General features: G+C 42.8%; 2 protein-coding genes across 5 annotated transcripts in view; one reads left to right on the forward strand and one right to left on the reverse strand.

Moving 5' to 3' along the window:
* Mettl6 (methyltransferase like 6) overlaps positions 1 to 6,110 on the reverse strand; it is a 63,385-nt gene extending 57,275 nt beyond the window's left edge. For all 4 annotated transcript variants that reach the window (XM_036198776.1, XM_036198778.1, XM_036198775.1 and 1 more), the window contains exons 1-3: positions 5,963 to 6,110; positions 4,610 to 4,977; positions 3,131 to 3,265 (exon numbers count right to left, since the gene is read on the reverse strand). In XM_036198776.1, coding sequence (XP_036054669.1) covers positions 3,131 to 3,265; positions 4,610 to 4,834 — 360 coding nt within the window. In that variant the 5' untranslated portion in view covers positions 4,835 to 4,977; positions 5,963 to 6,110. The remainder of the gene's footprint in view (positions 1 to 3,130; positions 3,266 to 4,609; positions 4,978 to 5,962) is intronic.
* Eaf1 (ELL associated factor 1) lies at positions 6,078 to 21,745 on the forward strand. The gene is made up of 6 exons (XM_036198774.1): positions 6,078 to 6,438; positions 9,532 to 9,626; positions 11,754 to 11,890; positions 14,272 to 14,471; positions 16,628 to 16,861; positions 18,964 to 21,745. The coding sequence occupies exons 1-6, from the start codon at positions 6,078 to 6,080 to the stop codon at positions 19,008 to 19,010; spliced, it is 1,074 nt and encodes a 357-aa protein (XP_036054667.1). The 3' UTR covers positions 19,011 to 21,745.
* The last annotated feature ends 2,493 nt before the right edge of the window (positions 21,746 to 24,238 follow it).

Raw genomic sequence — 24,238 nt, forward strand, 5'->3', positions numbered from 1 at the left:
TACATATAATTGTTTTTTGCTCTTTTTATCTTTGGGGGGGCTGCCACTCAGCTCCCAAATAAATCACACACAGGTTTATTCTTAATTATAAATGCCCAATCTTGGCATGTTTGTTTTTTTGCCAGCTTTAACTTTAAATTAAATTATCCCATCTACCTTTTGCCTCTGGGCTTTTCCTGTTCTCTTACTTCTGTAAATCTTAATCTTACTCCATGGCTTGCTGTGTGGCCGTCCTGTTGATGTCTTCCTTATCTCTGGCTCCTAGTTCTCTCCCCCCAGTTTTCTCCCTCTATATATCCTTTCTGCCTGCCAGCCCCACCTATCCTTTCTCCTGCCTTGCTATTGGCTGTTCAGTTCTTTATTAGATCATCAGGTGTTTTAGACAGGCACAACAACACAGCTTCACAGAGTTAAACAAATGTAGCAAACAAAAGTAACACACCTTAAAATAACTTTCTACAACATAGAATGGTCACTTGTTACTGGGGAAGTAATATTCAATACTGCTACAGGGAGCAAGGCAGCATTTTAGCAAACAATTTTTAACTGAGGGCAGAATATAGTCTACCAATTATTTAAAACCAAGCATTTCAGAGGCCTATTCTTCCAAAAGGATAAAGTTGGCAGTTGCTTTCTAACCCTCCTTTGGTTATCCCGAGGAGCCTAGACTCTGTGAGAGTTCTTCCACTTTGCCCTACTGGGATGCCCCCATAGTTCTTATGTGGCGGATTTCTCTAGAGATAAAAGAGTGCAGATCCTAATCTACCTTTCTTTCTAACAAGTGTACTCCTGGACCATTTTGGTTGGTTGGTAGGCTACAGTATCAGTATTATAGAGGAGGAGAATAAGCTTTTTTTTAATCGTGTAAACAGGGACCTCAATAAATTAATATATAGGGCTACTGGGTGGGAATATTTAGTATTAGAAAAGATTCATTTTATTTATGTTTATGTATGTACATGTGCATACAGGTGCTCTCAGAGGCCAGAGGGCACTGAATCCACAGACTGGAGAGATGGCTCTATGGAAAAGAACGCATGCTGTCATCCAGAGGACCCCGGTTCAACTCCCACTAACCACAATGGCAGATCATAACTACCAATAACTCCAGCTACAGGGGATCTGACATGCCTTGCACATACCCCCATGCAAAAATATACACACTACACATAATTTAATATAAAAATAGATCTTAAAAATGTTATAAACATTAAAATGTTAAAGACAGATAACATGAAAAGATAGGTAATGTCAGGGATGAAAATTATAAAGACTAAATTTTTTTTTTTTTTGAGCTGAGGATTGAACCCAGGGCCTTGCGCTTGCTAGGCAAGTGCTCTACCACTGAGCTAAATTCCCAACCCTATAAAGACTAAAATTTAAGTGCCCAAAATAAAAAAAATTACAAAATAAAATAAATTAAATAAATTCATAACAGAAATAAATCAGTTTTCAAATAAGTTTATTGGAGGAATATCTCTCTTAGAAACAGTGAACTTAATGACAGGACAATAGAAATAATATGAGTTAAAAATGAAAACAAGGGCTGGAGAGATGGCTCAGAGGTTAAGAGCACTGAGTGCTCTTCCAGAGGTCCTGAGTTCAATTCCCAGCATCCACATGGTGGCTCACAACCATCTGTAATGACATCTAGCGCCCTCTTCTGTATACATAATAAATAAATAAATCTTAAAAAAAATGAAAACAAAATTAAGAGGAACCCCACATTTAACAGTGTGTGTGTGTGTGTGTGTGTGTGTGTGTGTGTGTGTGTGTGTAAGTGGATGGTGGGAGCAGTCAATGGCATAAAGTACTTGTAACTGAATTCCCTAGAGGGAGAAGAAAGAATAAGAACTCAAGAAATTAACTGAAGTATGATCAGATTTTTTTCCAGATTAAAAAACATAACAAAACAATAAACAATTATCTAAATGGCAGGAGTAAAGAATTCTTACACATAAAACCTTATTACCTCAAAAAGCAAAAGGTTAATAGATTTGATAACAGTCAAGTATGGTGGCACACACTTGTAATCCCACTCAGGAGGCTATGGCAGGAGGATCAACAGTTTCACCTGCCTCGGCCTGGGCTATATCAAAAAAAAAAAAAAAAAAAAAAAAAAAAAAGACATAATTAAATCCTGTGTTAGGAAAAGGCTACCATTAATAATGTTGAATGGGTAAAAAGAGATGCTTGCAATATATGTCTCATAAAATTCTATATATATTTTAAAATTAAGAAATGACAAGTCAACAGAAAAGTAGGCAACAGTTATGAACAGATAATTCTTACTGTGATGTAAGTTCTGCACAGGTGGGGACTTTGCCTTTTGTTCACTGCTTACCCCCAGTGCTCAGGACAGCAACTGGAATATAGTAAGCTCTCCATAAACACATGCAGAAAAAAGGAGCTCATGGCAGAAGAAAATGCATGTGTATTTACATATTTCAGTCTGCAATATCTCTGGAAATGAGAAACATAAAAAAACAGAGACTTTTTTTCCTTAAAGATTGGCAGAAACAAAAAATATCGCGGAAGCAGGAAAGAGTGCCTTTATATTACTGGTAACATTATCAATTGGCAGCCGGGCAGTGGTGGTGCACACCTTTAATTCTATCAGAGGCAGGAGGACCTCTGAGTTTGAGGCCAGCCTGGTCTACAGAGTGAGTTCCAGGACAGTCAGAGCTACACAGAGAAACTCAGTCTCGAAACCACCATCCTCCCCCCCCCCAAAATATATACACATCTATTGGCATAATCTTCTATTGAAAGGAAAGCGGCATTATCTATGAAATTTTCACACTCTTCTTCTAGGGGATTTTATTTCTCCATTAGTCATCACAGAGGACTGTGCATGTGAGTCTTGAGAAGCATATGCACAACACTGGTCACATGAACCTGACTTATAAAGCAACCAACCAGAAACAAACCTATAAAGCAAATGATACGAATGAAGCACAGAGGCACTGCTCAGTATTTTTCTTGCTTTGCTTTGAATCAAAATGTTTTCATATGTACATTCAAAAGAAAATGACATACATGGTGATCACAGCAGGTAAGCTCCTAGAAGAGGACTGGAATTAGACAAATGGTCTAAGGAATAAGAAAGAGCAGAATATGGTGCACCAACCTTAATGTAGTCAACTGCCCTTGGAGAAAAATCACAGGCATAGGCAAAGATATTCAAATCTTCTTCTAAAAGTGGGAATAAACAGTTCCCAACCCCACATCCAGCTTCCAACAAAGTCAATTTTTGACCTTTATACTAAGGAATGAGAACACAAAAGTTATAGTACATTACTTCTGCATAATGAAGAAACACACCAACCTAAAAGGTTTAGCATGCAAGAGACAACATCTCTAACCTCATGAAGCTGATAATAGACAACAGAGCTAGCAAGGAAAAGCTAACATTGGTACCTCATTTATAATTACCCAACACTGGGCAGTTTAGTACTAAGAACATTAGCAAAAAATAAACCAGCCATTAGTGCAGTGCACACACTCTGGGGCTAACCTCCTGCCTCAAAGCCCAACTCCTTTTGCCCCTGTATTCTATCCTTGGGCAACTCATTTCTATAGCTCTGTGCCTCAATTTTTCCTGAAAATGACTTCATAGAGTTGCTATGAAGCCTAACTATGAGCACATATGTAAAATTCTTAGAAAAGGGTTATAGTTCATTAACTACTACCATTAACTACTGTAAGTAGCTTCATTCACTAAAGTTTACTCTGAATATTTAATATTGCTAACTTTCAGATTAGCTTTAAGTAAGTAGAAAACAACATTAAAGGGCTAGAGAGATGGCTCTGTGGTTAAGAGCACGTGCTGCTCTTCTAGAGGACCTGGGTTTGATTGCCTGCATCCACATAGCAACTTACAAACTGTCTGTAATTCCAGTTCCAGTGGATCTGGTGCCCTCTTCTGACCTCCACAGGCTACAGACATGCATGTGGTGCAGACATACACGCAGGCAAAACACTTATACACATAAGATAATAAAATAAATAAATCTAAAAAGAAAACCTTAAAAGTTCTTTCCTATTAAACAGCCCAGAAATTTCTAAAATTACTTGAAACCAAACAGAACTTTCCTTAGGTACATTTTGACAGGCTTCATAAATTTTCGTTAGTTCAGTTGGTAAAATGTCTATCATACAACTACAAGGGCCTGAGTTCAACCCCTGGCACTCATATAAAAAGCTGGTCTTGGTGAAGTATGCTTGGCTCTCTGTGCTAAGAAGGCTCCCTGGGGTGTACTGCCATCTAGCCCAAGCTAATCTGTGTGTCCCAGGTCCCAGTGAGAGACCCTGTTTCAAAAAACAAGGTAGGCCGGGTGGTGGTGGCACACACCTTTAATCCCAGCACTCGGGAGGCAGAGCCAGGCGATCTCTGAGGCCAGCCTGGTCTACACATCGAGATCCAGGAAAGGCACCAAAGCTACACAGAGAAACCCTGTCTCGAAAAACCAAAAGACAAGGTAGACAGCTCCTGAGAAATGACACCCAAGGTTCACAGCTGGGGGAGCACACTCTACATGTAATAAAGGACCTCTCTTCTACACATTGCAAATAAAGATAGCTAAGGCCAGGAGAAACCCCAGCCTACCTCTCTACACGATCTCAGCTCCTCAAACTCTCTGGTGGTCCAGTGTCTGTCCTTGAAAAAATTGGTACTGTTTCTTTTGTAGAAAAGGTCCCAGTTCCTCTGAGCCTCTTTTTCCAGTTTTTGCTGTTTAAAATCAGGCACTAGAGCTTGGTCTCTCCGCAGTTTCTCCTCCTCTTCAGAGCTAAGCACCCTTGCTTGCAGTCCTTTCCTTTGAAAAGAAGTCATTGCAGTTGCTGGTATCGCATTCAATGCTGCTAAAGATTCACTGGTCTTTGACCAGCTGAACAATCCGTGCTGACCCTGCAGACACTGGATTTCCTCTGGTGCATTTTCCCCAGGTGTTTTTCAAGCTTCCGCAGCGAACGATGCTATTTAGGAAAAGGAGATTCTGGTTAGTGATTCTGAATAGCCTGCCCACTCCCCGCCACCCAATCCTGTTTTTCTGTTAGCCAGGGTCTAGTTATGTAAAGTTGCCCTTGAATCCCGTATGGAAGTAGCTCAGACTGTCCCTTGAACGTATATCCTCCTGCCTCAGCCTTCCAAGTGCTGTGAATGTGGCTATACCGAACAAGAGCATTCTGTAGGACTTGTAGAGTTTGGGTTCTAAAGTAGTCCAAGACTCTGAGGGAGAGGTTCCTGACTAGCTCTTTAAGGCGCTGGGGTCAATTCACCAAACACTCACCAGATGCTGACTCTACCCAACACCCTGCCGGGGGTGGGAGAGGTCACAAAGACCAAGATAGTCTACTGCACAAAGCTTACTACATTCAGAGACCAGAACTCTCATGTAGCGGACTCCAATTCAAACCAGATGAGCCAAGTATCACAAGACATAGATTTAAGACAAACGGACGCTTCCAGGAATTGACAGAGAAAATGTGAGAAGAAAATTCTCATCAACGGTCAGTGCCCATGGAAAATGGGACTTCAAAACGACAACAGCCCGAACTGAAAGCGGGTAGACGATTGCCAGACAAAAGACTCGTCACGTTCGTTGGGACCGTAGCTTCATGTTTTCGGAGGTGATGGAGCTAATCCGGGGAGGCCAGAGTGTCTGATCGTACCCACAAAAGGCTATAGCACCAACTAAAGGAAGCGTCGCCGGCCAAGCACTGAAACCCTCACGCCGCAACCGTGGAGCGAAATAGGAAGATCGGAGTGACGGGTCGCTGAGTTCCCGAGATCCGTCATCTCTCTCAGGACCCTCAGTATAAACTACGCCGCAAGGGTCTCGGGCATGTCTAGGGCCGTCGGTATCAACGCTCAGATTCGCATTCACTAAGTCCCCACGCTCGGGGCTCCCGACTATCAGTTACAGGGTTGCCAGCAAAGGACAGGTCAGGGTGCACTCACCTGCCGGTCAAGCTCTCAGGGGTAGAATCTTTCAACTGAGGTGTAAACCTCCCGAGACTAAACCAGATATTGCCCAGAAGCGTCGATACAGGTTCTTTCGAGGAATTCTACCTCCATGGCACTTCCCCCGCTATTTCCGTTGGGGAACCGGAAGTCCCTCCCCAATGCCGGAAGCGCGGCGGCCTTACTTCCTCAGAGTCTTTCTAGACGCAGTGGAGACTGGTTTCCGGCCCCGGGTGGGCGCGGACTTGGCTCAGTGCGCGCTCCGGAGCTGTGTCCCGGGAGCGCGGTCCTGCAGGCCGTTTGCGCGGGGATCGGGGACTGCGGCCGCGCGAGGAGAGCTCCGATCTGGGTGCCAGGCAGGTGCAAGGCCATGAACGGCACGGCGAACCCGCTGCTGGATCGCGAGGAACACTGTCTGAGGCTGGGGGAGAGCTTCGAGAAACGGCCGCGGACCTCCTTCCACACTATTCGCTGTGAGTGAGCGCTCCCCGCGGTTCGCTTCGGCCTCTCTGGCCGCCACGTGCCAGCCTCGACTCCCTCCTGTCCAACTCGGCTCTCCAGAGCGTCTCTTTCCTTATCTCTTACCCCAGATCTTCTGGGACTTCTATCCGTTCTTTTTATTTTCAGGTCGCTCTTCTCAAACCAAACTTTTGGCTGCTGTCAACTAACTATTCTCTTACCTTACAGTCTCAAATACCAGTTCAGAAAGTCATGGGCCCTTTAATTAAAATCTCCCTTCCCAGCCCTTTCGCCAGACTTTACTCCTTCGGAGCGAGGCCCCTTTCTCCTCCCTTGAGTCCCCCTTTGTCGAATTATTCTGTCAGGGATCACGCTTTTGAAGACTTCTCGTTTGCCAATCAGTCTGTTCCATTTTCTTCCTTGCTTCCCTTTCCCCTTAGGGCTCTTGGCCCCCTCCACATCTAGGGAATCTGCATTCTTTGCACCACCCATAGGGTTTTCTGTTTCTCCTTTTGACACTGATTTTGTTGTTGTTTGAGACTTTCTTACTGTAGGCTATGCTGGCCTAGAACTCACTATAAAGCTCAGGCCAGCCCAGAACATGCTGAGTCCTGCCTCGGTGGTTTCTGTAGTGCTGAAATTATGGGCCTGACCCACCATACCTAGCTGACATTAATGTCTTTTGATCACCTCCACCACCCTGACTTGTGGGCCAACTCACTTGTGGTGAAGAATAAAATTAGCTGTGTGGTGGTGGTGCCCCCCTTTAATCCCAGCACTCACTTTAATCCCAGCGAGGCAAATCTCTGTGAGTTCGAGGCCAGCCTGGGCTACAGAGTTCGAGCCAGGACAGGCACCAAAACAACACAGAGAAACCCTGTCTCAAAAAACAAAACAAAAGCCGGGCGGTGGTGGCGCACACTTTAAATCCCAGCACTCCGGGAGGCAGAGGCAGGCGGATCTTTGTGAGTTCGAGGCCAGCCTGGGCTACCAAGTGAGTTCCAGGAAAGGCGCAAAGCTACACAGAAACCCTGTCTTGAAAAACCAAAAAAAAAAAAAAAAAATTATAGAGTTTGTGAACCTGGCATAAGTTAAAGCTTGATCTATGTTTGGAAGACGAAGACAGAAGCTTAAGGAATGTGGAAACAGTCATTATGCTGGCCTTTTTCTACATGATTATAGACTCTGAGAGGGGTACTTCCACTGTGTGTCCTGAGTAAAGGTTTGGCTGACTGAGCACATCCCTCTGTGATTCACAGGCTTCTGGTTTCCGGTAGCATTAACACTTTGTGTTAAGACATGCTTTGTCATGGCAGCTAATAGATGTGACTCAACACATAGGAAGGGGGTGTGTTAGACATTAAAGTCTCACCTTGTGTGGCCATCATGCTGTTTCTGTGCTTCTCACTGACAGCAGATCCAGCTGTTTCAGTGAGACAGTATTGGGGAAATGACTTACCTTTTTTTCCTCCTCCACTGAAGGTCAGTATGGGTTTTAAGTGAGATTCTGCACACATGTACCTAGCTTGCATTTTGAGGCAGGTGTGTGTTAATATGAAGTAAAATGGTTCTTCTGATTGTATAATTTGTAAGAATAAGCATGATAACTTCTAGAGTTCCCCTGTTTGCTTTTTAACATATCCAGAAGTATTTTCTTAGGCAGTGATGGTGCACGTCTTTAATCACAGCACTTGGGAGGCAGAGGTAGGTGGATCTCTGTGAGTTTGAGGCCAGCCTGGTCTACAGAGTGAGATACAGAACAGGCACCAAAACTACACAGAGAAACCCTGTCTCTGAAAACCAAAAAAACAAAAAACAAAAAACTCCAGAAGTATCTTCTTCAAAATGAAAGAACTTGAGTGTGGCAGGTTCTACTTTTGAATGATTCTGTGTAAAAAGAAATCAACCTCATGTGCCCTGCTGAGTCTCATGTGGATTTAGAGTCAGAATGTTTGAATGTTTGCTCAGTTGCTTCTGTGCACACAGTTCTAATAATTGCCTTATCATGGATGATAGATGTTAGCTGTTACCTATCACTTGGAATAAGGGAATATCTTGAATTAAGATAATGGTGTATGAGTTCCAGCTCCCTGCACTAAAATAATAGCGTAGTTGAAGGCACCATATGTAGAGGTGTTCCTGAGTTGGTAATTATTGAATTGAATGAGGTTATTTGGGGCTCATTGTACTATTCTTTCTACTTTAGCATATATGAAGTTTTCTATGAAGTATTTTCTTTTTTTCTTTAGAATTTTAAATGATGGAGCTGGAGAGTTGGCTCTGTTTGTGAAATTGTTGCCATAAAAACATGATTATCTAATCTGAATTTCTAGATCCCACATAAAAGTGCCACAGTGTGGTAGTAAACAGTTGTAGTCCCAGTGCTGGGGATACTGAGACAGAAGGATCCTTGGGAACTCATTGGCCATCTGGCTTCACTGTTCAGTGAGTTCCAGGCTAATGAGAGACCCTGTCTCAAAAAACAAGATGAGCTGAGTGATGGTGGCGCATGCCTTTAATCCCAGCACTTGAGAGGCAGAGGCAAGTGGATCTCTGAGTTTGAGGCCAGCCTGGTCTACAGAATGAGTTCCAGGACAGCCAGGACTGTTACACAGAGAAACCCTGTCTCAAGAAACAAAACAACAGCAACTAAAACAAGACTAACAGTACCTGAGAGACTATCTAAGGTGCTGCAAATATATGCACACATGTACCCATGTACATACAGGAATACACATACATGAAAGAATCCTCATCCATTTTTATTAATGTAATAACATATATATATGTATATATATATATACATACACACACACACACACACACACACACACACACACACGTGTGTGTGTGTGTGTGTGTGTGTGTGTGTGTGTGTGTGTTTTGAGACAGGGTTTCTCTGTGTAGCTTTGTGCCTTTCCTGGAACTCACTTTATAGACCGGGCTGGCCTTGAACACACAGAGATCTGCCTGGCTCTGCCTCCCCAGTGCTGGGATTAAAGGCGTGCACCACCACTGCCCAGCACAATTTTTAATTCTGAAAATAGATGCCCAGGAAGTTCTTTTTTTTAGTCACCCATTGGGAAATATTCTTTCTTTCCTTTTAGATGATTTTAAGCCAGCATCGATAGATACCTCCTGTGAAGGAGAGCTCCAGGTTGGCAAAGGAGATGAAGTCACAATTACACTGCCACATATCCCCGTAAGTTGTTTCCATTGTTGGTTTTAATGCCACAAATCCTTGTGTTTAAGTTACAGTTGGAATTCCCTTCTGTTTAATTTCTTTTCTAGATGTTTAAAGAGCCAACATAAGTAAGGTAGGAAGAAGTTAGGGGTTGGGTGGGTGGTAACTCGTGCCATGAGGTTGGTTTAAGGTAGTTCTTTGTGCTTGTTCCTGAGCTCCCCTCTCCTCAGTATGCAGTGCAGTAGGTTATGTTTCCTTTGGGACAGCTGCCCTTCTGCTACATAACTAGAGTTTCTCCCAAGCAGTTCTGGAGAGAAAGTCCCTATGTGCCATGTGTAGCCATAGCAGCTCCTAAACACAGTGCAGCCAGAAAGCAGGTAGGAGCCAGAGGGACATCTTTATGTATGGTAAGGGGTCCAGTGCAGGCTGATGGTCCCAGGCAGGAATAAAGGTTTGGAACATTGCTAATTTAAGGATAAAGGATTCAGTTAAAAGCCGCACTAAGAACTTGGAAGTAAAGACTTTATAGAGCTCTCTTCAGGGCAGCACTTTTGGCCTGGGGAGATGGCTGGTGAATGAAGTGTACAAAGTTTTTGTTCCTCAGAACCTGTGTAAAAAGCAGGGCAGGCCTGGCAGCTGCCTGTGGTCCCACATTTACAGAAGCAGGGGCACAGAAGCCCTGGGGCAAGCCAGCTAGCTAGAACTTAGCTGAGTTCATCAAGAGACCCTGTTTCAACAAAGAAAAGTGGAGAGCAGTTGAGGAAGGTGCCTGAAGTCAACTTTGAGGCTCCAGGTGCATGTATGCACACATGCACCTGCACCCACATCTACCCACATACATGCAAGCACACCACACATACATGTAAGACAAACAAGCAAACAAAAACATTAAAATAGAAGAGGTTCTTAGCACATTTCACAGCTCTGTCCTCAAATTCAGTAATCTCTGTGTAACTGGTGACAGAATGAAGAGTCTGGGCCCAGAAGCCCCTGAGCTGAGGGAAATAGCCTGTTCATGCAAACTTCTCTTTTGTTACATGTTACTTGTGGCGGGTTACATCATCTCCCATTGGACTTCAGTTTCCCAAATGAAAAATGAAGGGGTTAGATAAATGGTCCCTAAGCTCCCTTTCAAACCTAAATTTTTACTGCGAAAATAAGAGGTTGATGAGCCAAGCAATTTTTTTTCTAAGCAATAAATTAAATTTTATATTTGACAAATATTAAATGAATGTTCAATGTACTAGCCCATTACTAGGCTCTAAGTATTTAACCTTCAAGTATATTTCTTGCCTTTATGCAGCTTAGGGTCTGGAATTTAAATATAGGAACATAGAATCGTTCCTGGATGTGATGCTGTAATCCCAGCATTTGAGAGGCAGAAGCAAGATGACTGAGAGTACAAGGCCAGCCTGGGCTAAATGAGACCCTGTCTCAAAATCACATCAAAACAAATACTTGTTGTGGAAAGCCAGAGAAGAGTTTCTTAACTCATCTTTGGACTTAGCAGAAGGCTGAAGAATTTAGACAGGAGTGTCCAAATACAGCAGGTAAAAGCCCAGTTATAGCTCTGAGGCAGGAACAAGAGATTGTTTTCTGAAGACCACAGAGAAGTGTGTGGGTGGTGGAGCCAGGGGGCCACATTAAAGATGTTCTACTTTGGCCCTTGTGAAACACGGGAACAGTTGAAAGACTTAGGTAGGTAACTAGCATGGGCTAGTTACCATTCACCAGGTTGGTGGGCTACCCCTTAGAGAATGCTGTGTTGGTCATTTGCATGATGGGGAAGCCCTGGACTCTTGAATTGCAAAGAAATACAGAGTTCACTCACCAGTCATAGTGATAGCTCTGTGTAGTGTAGGGCAAAGTTCATTGTTCTCAGTTCATGTATAACTGTCCTTTGAAACATTTCCCCACATCCTTAAAAATGTGCCTAGTAATTTAAAAATCTTATGCTACATTTGTGATTACCTAAAACCAGATGCTTGCTATGTTCTGACAGTTCCTTTCCTCTTGCCTTCAATGTCAGGAATTAAGACAGGGATGAGTTGTTTGTTTTTTTTTGCATGGGTCTGATGAAGGACGGATGAGGCAGTGTCCTTTGTCTAGGTGGGCTGTTCATAACTGGTGTGTTTATACAAACAGGGGTCCACACCACCGATGACGGTGTTCAAAGGGAACAAACGGCCTTATCAGAAAGACTGTGTGCTCATTATCAATCACGACACAGGAGAGTATGTGCTGGAGAAGCTCAGCAGCAGCATTCAGGTCAAGAAGACGAGGTATGGCTGATGACCGCGTCCTCCTTCCTCTTGTACTGTGGGGATCAAAGCTAGGGTCTCGTGTGCCGGCAGATGCTCTCCTGAAGGATTGCCTTAAATGTTTCTAAGTCTTTGTGGCATTTAGTCCAATATTACAAAGGTGTGAACATCTGCTTGTTCATAGCTAGTGTCCCATCAGTAATGTTAGCCACTTCTGTCTCAGATAGAAATATACATTTCCCTCAAATGCAGTAAATAATGCTTTTAAGAGCTAAAACATGAAGTCATTGGGGAAAACAAAGTACTTATAATTGAGCCATTTTTGTCAATCTCATAATTGCTCTTATACTATCAAGTAGGAAATTTGATTTATATGTATAGACTTAAAATTACAAAATAGCAATTGCATAACTTTGTTAGAGTAAATTATTGCTTGTAATTAGGATATACTTTAGGTGACTGTACTATTAAAAGAAAACCTTGCTGACTGAGTATGGTGGGTCATACCTCTAAGTCAAGCATTTGAGAGTTGGAGGCAGCAAGATCAAGAATTCAAGGCCATCTGCAGCTACATAGTGAGTTTGAAGCTAGTCTTAGTTATATGAGATCCCGTCTCAAAACAACAACAGCAGCAACAAAAATGGTCTTGCAAGATTGCTCAGTGGGTAAAGATGTTAGCCAACAAATCTGAATACCTGAGTTCAGTCCACACAGAACACACATGGTAGAAGGCATAGCATAAATAAATAAAAATATAATTTAAAAAACAAAAATAAAAAAAATAGAATGTTTCATAATTTCTTAAAGAGTGAACTTTCTTAATAGTTCATTCAACATTAGAGTTTATCTGAAAGTCAATTTATTATATAAATACACTGCAATCCAGTATTCATAAGATACTGATTAGGTTCTTGGGGTGGGGGTGGAGGTTACCAGGCATCAGATCCAGAGCTGTGCACATGCTAGGCAAGTGCTTTTATCCCTGAGCTAAATCACAAGTCCACTAACTAAGTTTTACGAGACTATGACAACCTGATGTCTGTTTATTGTCCTGGAGCCATTTTTCTTCTTTCCCCAGAAAAGGAAAAGCTTCCGTTCATTGAGATTATCATGGGTCAGTATGCTGGATGTTTTAGGTGTGGCACCCAATCTTCACAGTAATGCTGTTCTCTTTGAGGCAGGGGATGAAACTGGGGACTACAGAAGTTGTGATTTACCTAATTAGATTGCTAGAGCTGAGAGCCCACCCTAGGCGAAGCTCCCATAGTGCCAGCTTCTGCCTTGCTCCTTTGTTTTGTATTAAGGCCTATGGTAAACCTGCTGCTCCTGTGATACCAGTGGTGCTCTGTTCCCTTTCCACTCTGGTTTGGGAACTGGCAGCATACATCTTGTGTACTTGTTACACTCACAGATTATCAAGACCTGCCAGGTCAGAACCAGTCCATTTGCAGAAAAGACTATTATGATTTTTTTAGTATATAGACACCTTTTATTGGTTATTAAGCAGTATATTTTTTCCATCTTGTCATTTTTGAGCATTTTATTCCTTTTTTTTTTTTAAATTCTTCTCTCATATAATACATCCCAACTGCAGCCTCTTCTCCCAGCTCTGCCCCCTCCCCCCACCAAATCCACTGCTGCTCCATTTCCCTGCAGAAAAGAGCAAGCCTCCCAGTGATATCTATAGGACTCAGCATAACAAGATGCAATAAGACTAGGCACAAACCCTCATATTAAGGCTGGGCAAGGCAACCCAATAGGAGGAAAAGAGTCCCAAGAGCAGGCAAAAAAGTCAGAGACATCCCATTCCCACTATTAGGAGTCCCACATACACCCCACGCTCCCACAAACAACCACAGCATGTATGCAGAGGAGCAAGAGAAATTATTAATGGATATAATTTTCTCACTTGGAAGTAGAACTCAAGGAATAATGGAAAATTTGCAAGCTGCCAACATTTCAAAATCTAGTTTATTCAGAAACTTCTATATTATACAACTATATATTGAATTTGTCATATTGTGATATTTTCTTATAAACACATTTAATCACATTGTGAATGTGTTTATCTCCTTGCTGAGCTTGTACTGGGTGTGGCACATCTGTAATCTCAGCTCTTGGGAGGCTGAGGTTGTCCCAAGAGTACAGTGCTAGACCCTGACTAAGAAAGGGAAAAAAAAGTGCACTCCTTGGGAGCAGAAGAAGCATTTCATTGTTTCTGTATTGCCGATGCATAGTACAGTTCTGGGATGCAGTAGACACATGGATATTGAGTGTGTTTTCATGGTGAAATTACAAAGATCAGATTTTGCAGTCACCTGGAAAGAACACTGGGGTCTACTCGTGTGCTTGGTCATCTTGAGAGATACTATTTTTGCCTCTTGATCTAATGTCTATTTCAGAGCTGAGGGGAGCAGTAAAATACAAGCCCGAATGGAACAACAGCCTACTCGTCCCCCACAGCCATCACAGCCACCCCAGCCACCCCCTCCTCCACCACCCATGCCGTTCCGAGCCCCAACGAAGCCTCCAGCTGGACCCAAAACTTCTCCCTTGAAGGATAATCCCTCACCTGAGCCCCAGCTGGATGACATCAAAAGAGGTACCGAGCTGGGCTAGCCCCTGGGGTCAGGCATAGGATCCTCAGGAAGCTCACAAAGCTCACTCTACAGTTGTGTCATCTGAACTCCCAGCTCTAGAGCTGCCGAGGGCTGACACTTTATCACATACATTGTTTGACAAGAACAAGTCCAGGAACAGTTACGTAAGTGCTATTGTCTTGGCAGCATTCTAGGCTTAGGGTTTAAATAAGCATTACTATCAGCCAAAGCTTTTCAGGGCTTTAGATTCCCAGAAAGAGTATTCTCAGTATGTAGATTCTGAGCTCATTTACTAATTAATGTGTGCAAATATAAGTGCTTTATTAAGGGAACTCTTTATTAAGGGTTAGATGCTCTTTACTGTCTCAAAGCATGTGATTCTGAAAGGCCCTGAGGCCAGTGGGGATGGAAGCTGGCCCAGAAGGACTCAGGTCTGGCTTGGGCCTTTCCTTTACAGACATGAGACAAGCTTAACTTGGTTTTGTCCCACACAGTAGAAGGTGCTGGTCCTCCAGACTCTCCGGAGTTATGGGGCTGAGTATCATATTTCACATTTATGTTTTATGGAACAAATACAATCTCTAATAGTAGAAAATGGGAGGCATTGAAGGCTTCCTGGGAATTGGCCTTTTTCAACCTGTAGAAATATTGCCTCCTTGGGGCTGGAGAGATGGCTCAGCGGTTAAGAGCACTGGCTGTTCTTCCAAAGGACCTGGGTTCAGTTCCCAACACCCACATGGCAGCTTACAACTGTCTCTAACTCTAAGACCTTGACACCCTCACAGACATCTGTGCAGGCAAAACATCAATCCACACAAAATAAAAATAAATTAAAAAAAAAAAAAAAAAGAAATGTTGCCTTCTCACAAACACTATCACCCCAAGTTTCACACAGCTGCTACACCTCTTGATTGTTTTCCCTCTTGGATTCTAGAATGGTGTTGTGGAAGTTTCTACTGTACTGTAATAGGAATTAGGCCAAGAGTAGTCAGTTGATGCCAGTTGCACTGAAAGGAGCCATAGTCATGTAAGGCCATGGTGATGTTTAGACAGAAAGAAATCTATCAGCTGTCTTGATGTTTCCAGGGACAGTGGATTGGCTAGGGAAAACATGTTTCTTCCACCTCTACTCTAAATCCATGAAGAATGCAGAAACCTGACAGGCACAGCCATGATCAAATGTGTAAGAGTCAAGAGGGGATGGCATTTTACTACCCATGCATGCCAGGGTCTTTCTTACAGGCTTCCGTGGGAGTCAGAAAGGACTCAGGCCAACACAAGCTGTCTAGCCGTTTTTTTTTTTTTTCCCTTGGTGGCTTAGGAAATCATTGACATCGACTTCACTATTGGTCAGCAGATGTGATGTTTAATGTTAATTGTCAACTTGACAGGATCTGAAATTACATAGGAAGAAGTCTCCAGGCACTCCTGCAGGGGTTGTCTAGCCTCTGGGCATGGCTCTGAGGGACTGTTTAAATTAGGTTGAGGTAGGAAGCCCCATATGCAGCACCACGGGGTTTGGGTCATGGCACATAGGAGGAGGAGAAGGTGAGAGCACAGGCTTGTGTTGCTCTCTGCCTGGGGCTGGATGAGGATGACTCTGCCTAGAGCTCCTGCACTTTGACCTCACCGATAGGCTGGCTGTACATGGCACTGGGGGCCAGAATAAATCCTTGCTTAGGTCACAGCGACAAAGAGAACCTGAGACAGGAGGATCTACTATAAGCCCTCAGAATTGCCATTGCTCGATAAATGTTTCCCTGTTTTCTCTTATTTGAGGTTTTATACAATAACTCCCATTTGTTTGCTTGAATGTGTCAAGGTCTCACTTTGTAGCCCAGGCTGGTCTTGAACTAAGAGCTTCCTAACTCCACTGCCCCTAAGGACTGTGGGCACACACCACACCCAAATCAGAGTCTTTATTTAAGGAAATAATTAATAACTCTGATGTGTCTCATACAGAAGAGTCATTATTTTGGTGAATTCAGAGTAGGTATTTTTGTCAGTTTGAGGGTTCATGGTGCGTGTTACCCTTGAGTGGCAGGGAGGATTGCAGTCCTTTTCTGCAGATGGTTTGTCAGCTAACTGTTCGTGGACTCTTCCTCTCAGCTCAGAGTGCTGACTGTGCTGCTGGTTTTGCCCTGTCGTGTCATTGCAGAGCTGAGGGCTGAGGTCGACATTATTGAGCAGATGAGCAGCAGCAGCGGGAGCAGTTCTTCTGACTCCGAGAGCTCCTCCGCCAGTGATGATGACAGCTCCAGCAGTGGAGCAGAGGACAATGGCCCAGCCTCTCCTCCCCAGCCTTCACACCAGCAGTCCTACAACAGCAGGCCTGCAGTGGCCAATGGAACCAGCCGGCCCCAAGGAAGCTCTCAGCTCATGAATACACTCAGTAAGTGTGTCCTCCTCTAGTGGCTGAGACAGGGCCAGCCATATGCAGCTTCTGTTGCCTTGTGCCAGAACCTATAAACTACAGGCAGTTAGGGCACAGGAGAGTATCTTGACAAGGACAAATTGGGGCGACCCCAAACTCACAATCTTTTTCTTCATTTTCCCTCTTTACTTGTGGCTGTGATGACTGCAAAATGCTTAAACATGATTGTAGGCTCTTTGGTTTTCCATGCACCAGGTTTAAGACATGGCCCACCTATAGCTGGCCTTTAGAAGTTACCTATTACCTATATTTGGACATCTCCTAGCCTTTGGCAAGAGAAAAGACAGGATGTTGTTATGTTTGAATAGTTTTCCTACAGTTGATAAGGTAACACAGAGGAAAGCCAGAATAAAAATTGGCTTTGTTTCAGAATGAGGTGATTTTGCCCGCCCCCCCCCCCACTCCCCCCCTTGCATGGTGAATGGCCTCTCTCCTAGTCATCTTCCTTTGAGGAGATTGGAAGGCCTGGCAGCGGTGGTGGGATGCAGACCTGGTTAACCCTGCAGTGTGGCCCAGGCAGACATTATTAGTCTCAATGCTATGGACATTCCAGGCTGGGTAGTTCCTTTTCACAGGGCTGTTCAGTGCCTTATTAGGTATGTAGCAACATGTCTGAACTCTACCTACTTGTGCTATCCCCTCCACCTGCCAACCTAAAACTCCTCAGCATTTTGCCTGGTGTGCCCTGTCATCTGTGTAAGTTGAGGTCCAGGTAAGAAGTCTGTCTTCATAGAGTCAGAAAAGGAAGTCCTTAGGGGTGGGGCTGGATCCTCTGAAAAGGCTCCAGGGACAGAGAAAAGCATGGATGTTAACTTTCATCCAACCACTATCAGCTGAAGTTCTTTTATATACATTTTTGTTATGTGAACTTGAAGTGTTGAGTTCTCTTAAATTCTAGGTACCTACATACAATCTAAGAGTCTGGAGCTTTCTATTAAAGTAATATAAATATCCTGGACAAAGTTGGGCAGAGGAGACAGTGGATTAACATACTACAGGTGGAAACAGCACTCAGCTTCTGTAATGGGAACTTTTTGTTTCCTTTGCTTTTTTGGAAGTGGTGGTAGGGTTGGGGAGGGGATTGAATTTGTGATCTTCTTGCCTCAGCCTCCTTAGTACTGGGGTTCTAGGCATGAGCCACCAGTCCTGGCTCTATTTAGGTTTTTTCTAAAGCAACTTAATGAAGCTGCAGAGATGGCTTAGGGGTTAGTTAAGAGCACTTATTCTTGCAGACAACCTGGGTTCGATTCTTAGCACACACACGACAGCTCACAACCACCCGTAACTCCAGTTCCAGGGGATCCAATGACCTTCTGACCTCCAAGGGACAGACATGCATGCAGGCCACACACACACACACACATATGTACATAAAATAAATAAATCTAATTATAAAGCAACTTAATGTGAGCGAGTCTGCCAAATGCTGTATGTTATCTATATTTTCTTAGCACATTTAAAACTATCTTCTTACTGCTCCTCAGTACTAATAAGCCATACCAAATTATGCTTTGCACATGCTAAAAATAGTGTTTCTTTCAGAATGTCAACTGCACCACCCTTTTCAGTAAACCAGATGGTTTTGCTATTTATTAAGTTGGATTAGCAAATTTTTTTTGTTTTGTTTTGTTTTTAAATTTTTAAATTCGATTAATTCTTTTTGTTTTGTGTGCATGTTTTTCCTGCCTCTATATATTATGCTATGTGCATGTTTGATGCCTAAGGAGGTCAGAGAGGGCATCAGATCTCCTGGAACTGGAGTTATAGGTGGTTCTGAGCCACCATGTGGGTGCCAGGAATAGAACCTGGGTCCTCTGCAAGAGCAACTGAACTATCTCCAGCCCTTATTAGGAAGCTTTAAATGTGATGTGATAGCTGAATTTTAAGCTATCACATCCAAAGAATTTTAAGGACGTCTTTATGTTTTAAGTGGAGGCAAAATAAGCATATTGAAGTGCAGAGAGCCAACTGTAGGTAGAGCAGGGGGAAGTAGAGAAGGCAGAGGAGGCAGGACGTCATTAACTGCTGTGCTCTCAGCTTGATTTTGTTTTCTCCCGTAGGAAATGACTTGCAGTTAAGTGAGTCTGGCAGTGACAGTGATGACTAGCACTGGGCTTTTGAAATCTGCTTTCTGGTACACAGACATGCTGTAAGACCCAGCTACTTCTGCCGGGACTCTACGCCACAGGAGGATGTTGCGAAGCAGAGCCTGTAGGAGGAGTTAAGGCCTGGAAGCATTCAGATACTCAGTCTTTAACTTGGTGGTGGTGGGTGATTTTCTCATGTAATTCTTGAACAATCTCTTGTTTCAGAGTTTAAGTAGATCTGTAGGAGAACTAACAGAATTCTGTTTCCCTGTGGTTAACATTATTAATGAAAAATCGAACAATGCACCCTGGTCTAGGTCATTCACCAGGCCAGTAATTCAGCAGCCATCAGTTTGGCCAGGTGGTCTGTACCAGTAAAGGGTTATAGAAAGAAAGGAGATCCTCAAACTGTGTCATAGAAATACATTAAGACCACTTTACATCTTTGACATGAGGTGGTAAGGAAGTTTTATGTGACCCAGTTTGACAAGACCGTAGAGGTGGACCTTGACAGAGTCTTTGGGTCAATTGTGTGTATGTGCGTGTGTGTGAGTGTGAGTGTGTGTGTGTGTGTGTGTGTGTGTGTGTGTGTGTGTGTGTGTTTGTGCTGGAAATCCAGTAGCTCAGTCCAGCACAGCTAGGAAAGGAAGCACACAGGCACACAGCAGGGAATGGCCAGTCATCTGTCCCGGTACAGACTTGCTCACTACTTCTCCTTTGAATTACACTTGCTGCTGTCAGATTTTTCTGCACAGAACTTTCTGTCAGATTCCAAAAGACAAAAGCATTGCTGGTGTTTGTCTTGGATTCAGACTCAGGCAGTTCCTGTGTATGTGAGGCAGAGTGAGCAAGTTAAATCAGCAGCTGCCATGCTGACACACATCCTCAGCTCATCTGAGGCCTCTGGGTTCATGTGGGTCCATCCCTAGGTGTTCTTCATTCCACGGATGTTAGCAGAAGTTAGGAATCAAAGAGGGATGGAGTGAAGAGGCCTCTGAGCAGATGAGCCAGCAGCAAGTCTTCACAGACAAGAATCCGCCAGGAGTTCTGCATCTGGAACAGTATTCATGAGCTCTGTTTATGCTTTTGTGCCACTGTTTGTGCCTGACTCCCAGACTGATTGGTATTTTTATAGAAGAGAATCACAAGATTGCCTTTTGCAGTGTGCCACTTCCAAATGACTGTTCTTGCTGGAAACTGGTTGCTGGAAACTGGTCAATAGTCAGTGTTCCATATTGAGGAAGTGTGTGGTGACTTATGTCACTGCCCATCTCTGTAGTTAGAATGAATATATGGTAGGAAATTCTTGTCTTTGCTTTACGTTTGCTTTCCCTGGGTTCTTCCACTCACATACCCCTTTCTCCTGAGCTAGTGGAGGGAGGTGGTCCGGACCTAGAAAGGAAATGGCTGGTCCATGGTGGGGGCTTAGGTTAGAGTCATACCGTATAGGTCAACTGTTTGATCCACACAAAGATTGAAGTGATCTGAGATGGAGCAGAAGCCATTGCCTAGCAGCACATCTACACCACTCTGCCCAAGTACAGGCGTAGAGGGTGTGTGCACTGGTACATTGTGCTGGGTTTCAGCCCATTGAGGGATGCTCGGTGGATTTCCATTGGCAGATGGGAACCTCTTTATAGCAAACTGATAATTGCTTTATAATTCTTTGGTAATGACAGCTCAGGGAAGGTGAAGGTTATGATCGGGTGACTTGAATTGTCACTGGATGTGAGAATTGAATTGTCTTACTGCTCTTAACCTGTTCACATTGGGGCAGGTTTTAGGAACTTGAACTAAAAATACCTATTTAAATATCCCCTTGCCCTGCTTTTCTCCAAAAGCCTTGGTTTGTGGAGACAGAACTGTGTTAGGATGCTGGTCAGTGACTGTTTGTATAGGAAGTACTTGCATGTGGCACTGGGCTTGAATAGTTGAGCTTTTGGAACCCCAGACTCCCCTGTCACCTGGCCTACCCGGCACCACATTCCTTTGTTGGCTCCAATTTTTGCTGTCTGTACACATCCTTCAGTGGTCCTGTCTCCTTTCCCCACCACAATAAGAAAGCCATTTTTGAAAATCCAGAATGTAGCCTCTACATTGATGACGACAATGATGACCTCTCAGGGGTATCCTTATGCCAACCAAATGACTTCCTTCCTGTCTCTGTGCCTTTGCTGTCCCCTCTTCTTCACCCACTCAACTTTCTCCAGAGCTCCTCAGGCACCATCTTCACTTCTTAATTTCTTTCAACCTTTGGGCTATGCTGTGGGGTGCATACCTGGTCTCTGGTTGGCAGGAGCAGCACCTCAAAAGTAGGGACTGTCATCACAGAACTAGACATGCACGTGCTCCTAGCTTGGTGGGGAGGAGACTGAGACAACTGACTAGTTAAGGACTGAGGATAAACATAGGGGAAACTGTCCAGGCATTGAGACAAAGCTAATGCTTTGACAACCCATGCAAGTCCCTGCTGAATTCTTTCTTAAATTACCTTTTATTTACTCTATGCAACGTTGTCCACTTGGGTGAGGTGGGAAAACTAATTCTACAAAGAAGCCATGGCAATCCTTTGAAAAATGGTGGGAAAATGCAATACAAATAAACTAAAGATTTGTAATAATGCCACTGGTTAATTTATTTCTGTAGCAGAATAATTTTCTGTATGGGTGGTGTGCTGCAGTAATAAGGAAACTTGAAAATTCCAAAGTCCTTCCTTCCCTTTTTTGAGAGTCTGGTTTAGGTGTGTGTGTGTGTGTGTGTGTGTGTGTGTGTGTGTGTGTGAGAGAGAGGGGGGGGGGGAGAGAGAGAGAGAGAGAGAGAGAGAGAGAGAGAGAGAGAGAGAGAATGGCATATTTATTATATGATTTGGAAGAGAATTATTTGTCTGTTTTGTAGATATGTATTAAGAACAGCCAAAGTGAATCTTAACACTTGGCAAGGAACATAGACTTTCTAAGACTCAGGCCTTAACCAGTAGCTTGGAAGACCAACTCAAGAGTTAGAAAATGCGTGTTTTTGTTGCCTCTGTTATTTCTGTCTTAGATTCCTTGTCTCCTTTAATAATATTTAAAATCTTGTGCCTACAAATTCATTTTGCCCAATTCTGATGTAGACATGCATGTTTACATTTATATTTGCTGTGTAGTCTCTTCAAGATGAATATATTTAAATAAAATGAAGGTCAGCAATACATTAAATATCTTGGATTGGTGTTTGTTTTTTTGTTTTTTTTTGTTTTTTTTTTTGTTTTTTTTTTTTGCTGTTTTTTAACTGAAAATCTGTGTAAAATAGGGCTTTTTAAGAATCATTTAGGCTGGGCAGTGGTGACACACACCTTTAGTTCCAGCACTCAGGAGGCAGAGGCATCTCTGTGAGTTTGAAAACAGCCTGGTCTACAGAGTGAGTTCCAGGGTAGCCCAGGCTACATAGAGAAACCCTGTCTTGAAAATGCCCCCCCCCCCCCAAAAAAAAGAACTTTTTATGATTAAGTCTAATGGGTTAACTTGATTCCTATTCAATTTTGGGTCATGAAGTTCACTTCAGCTTTTAAAGGTTGTAAATTCAAAACTATAAGACAAATTTTGGTTTTAAAAAGGTATGAAAGTCAGGAGGCTAGAGAGATGGCTCAACCATTGAGAGCGCTGGCTGGGAGTACTATATTTAATAGATATGGAGAGAGTGGACAGCCTTGTCTTGTTCCTGATTTTAGTGGAACTGCTTTGAGTTCTTCTCCATTTAATTTGATGGTGGTGGCTGTTGGCTTGCTGGATATTGCATTTATTATGTTTAGGTGTGTTCCTTGTATCTCTGATCTCTCCAAGACCTTTATCATGAAGGGGTGTTGGATTTTATTGAAGGCTTTTTCAGCATCTAATGAGATGACCATGTGTTTTTTTTTCCTTTCAGTTTGTTTATATGGTGGATTACATTGACAGATTTTCATATGTTGAACTATCCCTGCATCTCTGGGATGAAGCCTACTTGATCATGGTGAATGATTTTTTTGATGTGTTCTTGGATTCGGTTTGCCAGTATTTTATTGAGTATTTTTACATCAATGTTCATGAGGGAAACTGGTCTATAATTCTCTTTCTTTGTTGCATCTTTGTGTTGTTTGGGTACCAGGGTCACTGTGACCTCATAAAAACAGTTTGACAATGTTCCTTCTGTTTCTGTTGTGTGGAACAATTGGAAGAGTATTGGTATTAGCTCTTCTTTGAAATTCTGGTGGAATTCTGCGCTGAAATCATCTGGCTCTGGGCTTTTTTTGGTTGGCAGACTTTTAATGACTGTTTCTATTTCCTTAGAGGTTATTGGTCTATTTAAATAGTTTATCTGGTCTTGATTTAACTTAGGTATGTGGTACCTATCCAGAAAATTGTCAATTTCTTTTAGATTTTCCAATTTTTGTGGAGTAGAGGTGTTTGAAGTATGATTCTCTGGATTTCCTCAGTGTCTGTTGTTATGACTCTCTTTTCATTTCTGATTTTGTTAATTTGGATATTTTCTCTCTGCCTTTTGATTAGTTTGGATAAAGGTTTGTCTATCTTGATTTTTCTCAAAGAACCAACTCTTTGTTTCATTGATTCTTTGTACTGTTCTCTTTGTGTCTGTTTTCAGCCCTCAATTTGATTATTTCCTGGCGTCTATTCCTCCTGGGTGAGTTTGCTTCTTTTTGTTCTAGAGCTTACAGGTTTGCTGTTAAGTTGCTAGTGTGAATGTTCTCCAACTTCTTTATGTGGGCATTTAGTGTTATAAACTTTCCTCTTAGTACTGCTTTCATATTGTCCCATAAGTTTTGGTATGTTGTGCATTCATTTTTATTGAATTCTAGGAATTCTTTAATTTCCTTCTTTATTTCTTCCTTGATTCAGTTGAATGTTATTCAATGTCTATAAGTGTGTACACTTTCTGTGATTTGTGTTGTTGTTATATTTTAACTTTAAGCCATGGTGATCCGATAAGATACAGGGGGTTATTCTAATTTTTTTTTGTATCTGTTGAGATTTGCTTTGTGACAGAATATGTGGTCAATTTTAGAGAAGGTTCCATGAGGTGCTGAGAAGAAGGTATATACTTTTGTGTTTGGGTGGGATGTTCTATAGATATCTGCTAAGCCCATTTGAGTTATAGCATCTGCTAGTTCCCTTATTTCTTTGTTAAGTTCCTGTCTGGCAAACCTGTCCATTTGGTGAGAGTTGGGTGTTGAAGTCTCCGACTATTAGTGTGTGGGGTTTGATATGTTATT

Source organism: Onychomys torridus, chromosome 9 (assembly GCF_903995425.1).
Source record: "Onychomys torridus chromosome 9, mOncTor1.1, whole genome shotgun sequence".
NCBI classification, from domain to species: domain Eukaryota; kingdom Metazoa; phylum Chordata; class Mammalia; order Rodentia; family Cricetidae; genus Onychomys; species Onychomys torridus.

Excerpts from the sequence above, each read along its gene's own strand:
- Eaf1 (XM_036198774.1), top strand. The coding sequence starts at position 6,078 with ATGGCACTTCCCCCGCTATTTCCGTTGGGGAACCGGAAGTCCCTCCCC. Across the intron at positions 11,891-14,271 it reads ATTCAGGTCAAGAAGACGAG|AGCTGAGGGGAGCAGTAAAA; the intron begins GTATGGCTGATG and ends TGTCTATTTCAG. Across the intron at positions 14,472-16,627 it reads GCTGGATGACATCAAAAGAG|AGCTGAGGGCTGAGGTCGAC; the intron begins GTACCGAGCTGG and ends GTGTCATTGCAG.